This window comes from Austrofundulus limnaeus, unplaced genomic scaffold, assembly GCF_001266775.1.
Source record: "Austrofundulus limnaeus strain Quisiro unplaced genomic scaffold, Austrofundulus_limnaeus-1.0 Scaffold53, whole genome shotgun sequence".
NCBI classification, from domain to species: domain Eukaryota; kingdom Metazoa; phylum Chordata; class Actinopteri; order Cyprinodontiformes; family Rivulidae; genus Austrofundulus; species Austrofundulus limnaeus.
Genome location: NW_013952455.1, coordinates 283,503 through 287,810, shown reverse-complemented (window position 1 = coordinate 287,810; position 4,308 = coordinate 283,503). Strand labels below are relative to the sequence as shown.

General features: G+C 37.9%; 1 protein-coding gene across 3 annotated transcripts in view; it reads right to left on the bottom strand.

The window, feature by feature from the left end:
• caskin1 (CASK interacting protein 1) overlaps nt 1–4,308 on the bottom strand; it is a gene marked incomplete in the record, with an annotated part of 59,042 nt that overhangs the window by 26,671 nt on the left and 28,063 nt on the right. For all 3 annotated transcript variants that reach the window (XM_014008815.1, XM_014008812.1, XM_014008813.1), the window contains 2 exon segments: nt 37–155; nt 913–1,017. In XM_014008815.1, coding sequence (XP_013864269.1) covers nt 37–155; nt 913–1,017 — 224 coding nt within the window.

Below are 4,308 nucleotides of genomic sequence, written 5' to 3'. Positions count from 1 at the left end.
TGTGTGTGTGTGTGTGTGTGTGTGAGGGGATATTACCTTCACACCCTCAGCCTGTGCGTGGAGGATGTGTGCAGCGCTGCCGGCGCTCTGACCGCTGCCTGAAGACCTCACACTGGTCACACTTCCAGAACTGCCCACGCTGCTGCGATCCCCACCTGCAACACACAAACACACACACACATGCGCACCAGAACGTACGTGTGCAGTCACACGCCCATGCAGACGTCCGTACAATATTTACAGAAGTTGGTAATGTTGCACACATGCGACAGACACGTGGATGCATCCGGACACACACACACACATACACACACGCACGCACGCACGCACGCACACACACACACAGAAGGGTTTAGGTTCTATCCAAAGCTGCACTGTAAGAGATGTGACTCTCCGTTGAAATGCACTGGGCTGCATGTGTTTGGATGGACAGGACGGACAAACAGGCCGACGGATGACTGAGTGACGAACACAAAAGTGGAATAAAGACATGCCCCACACTTTTTCACCAGTCAAACTCACATCATCACTTCTCTCCCTCTTTAAGTCTCTCTCTTTGTCGTCCTCTAGCACCCCAGCACAACCAATCTGAGAGACGCTCACGCACACAGACTGGAGACCAATGCAAATGCCTGTCGCCTACACATTAGACCTCTGAGGTCAGCTAAGCTTCAGATGGAGGGATAGGCAGGGCATGGAGGTCAAATAGTATCTGAAAGCCTTCGAGCACCATCATCTCCTGACTAAAATGAACCCGTGGGAGAATTCGGCTCTTGGTAAAACCACAGGCGCTTGCAAACAGCAGTGCGGGGTTAGAGAAGAGTTTGCCGACGGACGTCAGATACTGTTTGGCCCCTGGTCAGACTTTCAGGAGTCAGAGGTTGAGGGCTCAGCGCAGCGCGGCTTCGTTACCTGCCACGGGCTTGCGCAGAACCCAGATCTCTTCATTGGAGCCTCCATGGGGCCCGCTGGATGGGGTGGGAGAACTGTGAGGACTTGCCTCTGAGCCTCGACAACCTTCAACACAGAACACCACCGTTAACCACTAACCCACCCCTGATGTGGCCTGAGAAACTGCTGTCTCGCAGTCAGAAACTGCCTTTAAAAGTAGCAACTGATTTATTTATTTATTTGTCTGTTTAGACGTCACGCATGCAGCACTTTGCTTTTCACGTCGTGACGTTTACCTGCGCTGTTACCTGTCACCCAACAATGTAAAGTAAAAATGCAGTTTAATTTTAACTGTGCATTGGTCGGACACAGTTGGTAAAAGCTCACATATTTTCATTTGTGCTCATGTTTCTCTCATGTAAGTTTCTTGGCAACTTTACTCTTAAAAATGAACTAAACACATTAATCTACAGTAATTTGACGCTACAATAGAAAACAAAGTAATATAAAGAGGTGAATTGTTAATATCATGATGCCAAAGATGAGGTTTTAGTAAGTGACAAATATTTGGAGGAAAAAAAATAAAAAAAATTTTTTTCATAAAAAACTATTTGTTTCTTTTCAAAGTTTATATCAACCTTACATATGTCACATCCGTGCAAAATATAACATAATATTTTTCCTATTGTTAAAATTTTGACTTTTTTTCGTGAAATCTCTGACTTTTTTTTCAGATAGTGAACTAAAATGAGCTTGTTTATATGTAACTGTAAAATCTTTACAGAAATGCTAGTTTTGAATTTTCTTATATTTTTATTTGTGAGCTTTTTATGCCAAATTATCCACTTCATTGTATCTATTTTTTTAATCTTAAATGTACCAGATTAGTGTTGGAAATAGACAATGTCAGACATTTTTTAGTAAAAATTTGTGACTAGCTTAGGACACCAGCTGATATAAAATTGTCTTCCTTAACCATTTCGACTACATCTAATAGTGAAATATATTATAGTGTGTCATCCTTAACAAATACACTCGAATATACTCAATTGTTTACAAAACACAAGTAATTTACTCCACTGCTGGCAAATGTTCACATCTATGTTTTAGTAAGGCGCTAGTTGAGTTTGTTGCCATTTTTATTAAATAAAACTTTGACTGCAAAGGTTTAGATTGTCATAAACTATAGTTTTCAGTGTGAGAATGCCTTCATCTGCAGAATCAGTTAAACTGATATGTTTTAATTGAAATGATATTTTTAAATAGTAAAACAAAATCAGGCTAAATAAATAAATTTTAAATTAATCACTAAATGAGACAGGAAGTACAGAGCGACCCTTAACAGGGACGTTTGAAAAGTTTCCAACTTACATTCACACAGTAGTTTCATTTTCACACATCACTTTCTCTCCCACACACAGAAAAAAATACAGCATATATATAAATATATGAAAACATTTATATACTGATAGTATACATTACACAAATATCTGTGTATATACACGTAGAATGTACATACACGTACATATATAATGCATCCATATGTGTGAGATTATATATGTTGGACTTCTCAGAATGAGGCCGTAGTGCATTTGGAGAGTGGGATAAACCATTATAACCATCCTAGAAAGGGTTTATTAATGGTTTATATGTGAGACCAACAGTGCTCCAGAGAAACACACATTTATCAAACGTTTTCAAGGGATAACACGGCTCCTTCTTGTGGCCATTTTACATCCCTCCAAGAGATGTTAGGAAAAATAAATTGGTTTCAGTTCAGCTCAAATAATCTGATGTTTTGTTTTCATCTAGAACCATCAAGACTTAATAAAAAATGTTACAAAATGAAAGTAACTAAGATACGAAATGAAATGAAAGTGTTTTTTTTATTATTATTTTCCTGGAGGGTGGAAAATAGAGTCAGAAGAAGAAGAATTTAACAGTCAGTGTCTATCTTACCTGTGAATGACAGAGGGCAACATTTTCTAACAAAACCTCATTTTACAGTTTGTAACTCGCTCAATTTGACACAATTTCAACAGGTTGTGCTCTAATATTTTGTACTCATCGATTCAATAAATATATATTACTGGTAATAAATAAATTGACAGGATTTCAAATGCAAAAATACAGAAAATATCGCCCTTTAGTTAATGTTGGAAAAGTTTCTTTGTGAGGCAACATCTCCAGCAAAAAACATTTTAAACATTTTTTAATTAGAAAACCCTTGCTTTCCTCAGATTAATACTTGTACCTTGACCCATATTATTTAAGGTTTTACAGTAGAAAGTCTTACTGCTAATGCAACAAGATTATCTACATGCGGTTGTGGTAGATTAGTAAAAAAAAAAAAAAAGAGGAACATTTAGATCACCTAAACTATATATTTTTTAAATCACTAAAAGCATGGGCATTATAGTTTCCACCTTTTTCTATTTTTACTCGTTTTCTCCTTTTTTCCTGTAACAAACACACACAGACACACCAACACACACATTCTAGGTGTGAGTACAAAGTGGGTAAAAGTGAGTGATGACAATAACACAAAGAACACGGACTGAACAGAAAACAGCCTGCTCAGGATAGTCGTGTGTGGAGGGTCTCTGTATGAGAAACTAACAGGGTTTTCCTAACAGGGTAAGTGATGAAGGGCTGGGAAAGAGRAAATAAAAATGGGAAAAGAAGGTGGAAATTATTAGGAGAAAATAAATCAAAAAAGGAAACCCAAACATCCAACTGATTTAAACCAACTCAGGAAAACACAAGTGAGAGAATGACAAACGTTTCTGTATTTTTAATATCGTAAGTAAATAAATCCTCTTACAACTGATGTTTGATCACTATCTGAAACTGTTCAGGTACTTTATGACCTGATGATGGCTTCATTTTACAGTAGAGCCAGTTTTGATTTGCTGAGGTGCCTTCGTGAGGTGCAGTGTACCTGAAGCTATAGGTGCTTTCAGACCAAGGAGGTTTTGAGGGGTTAAAGTGACRTTTTCAACCCACTTCAGTCTGGATGACAAASCTGGCTTCAACCAAAACCATCAGCCAGAACGTGACTCATCTTAGCAGAGTCTTGGTGAGGTGTGGGCAGAGGTGCGCAGTAACAAAGTAAATTTACTCGAGAACTACATAGTTTTTAGAACTTGTACTTCACTTGAGTAGTCTTTTTTTAACTTTTTACGTATACTCTACATTATAATGATAAAATCAAACATTTTACTCCACTGCATTTCTCTAAAGCTTTATAGGTACACTAGATATACAGTGGGTAAAATAAGTATTGAGCACGTCACCATTTTTCTCAGTAAATATATTACTAGAGGTGCTAATGACATGAAGATCCATACATACAAAGAAATCAAACCATAAACGTCCAGAAATGAAGTTATTTGTAATAATGTGGAATGGCACAGG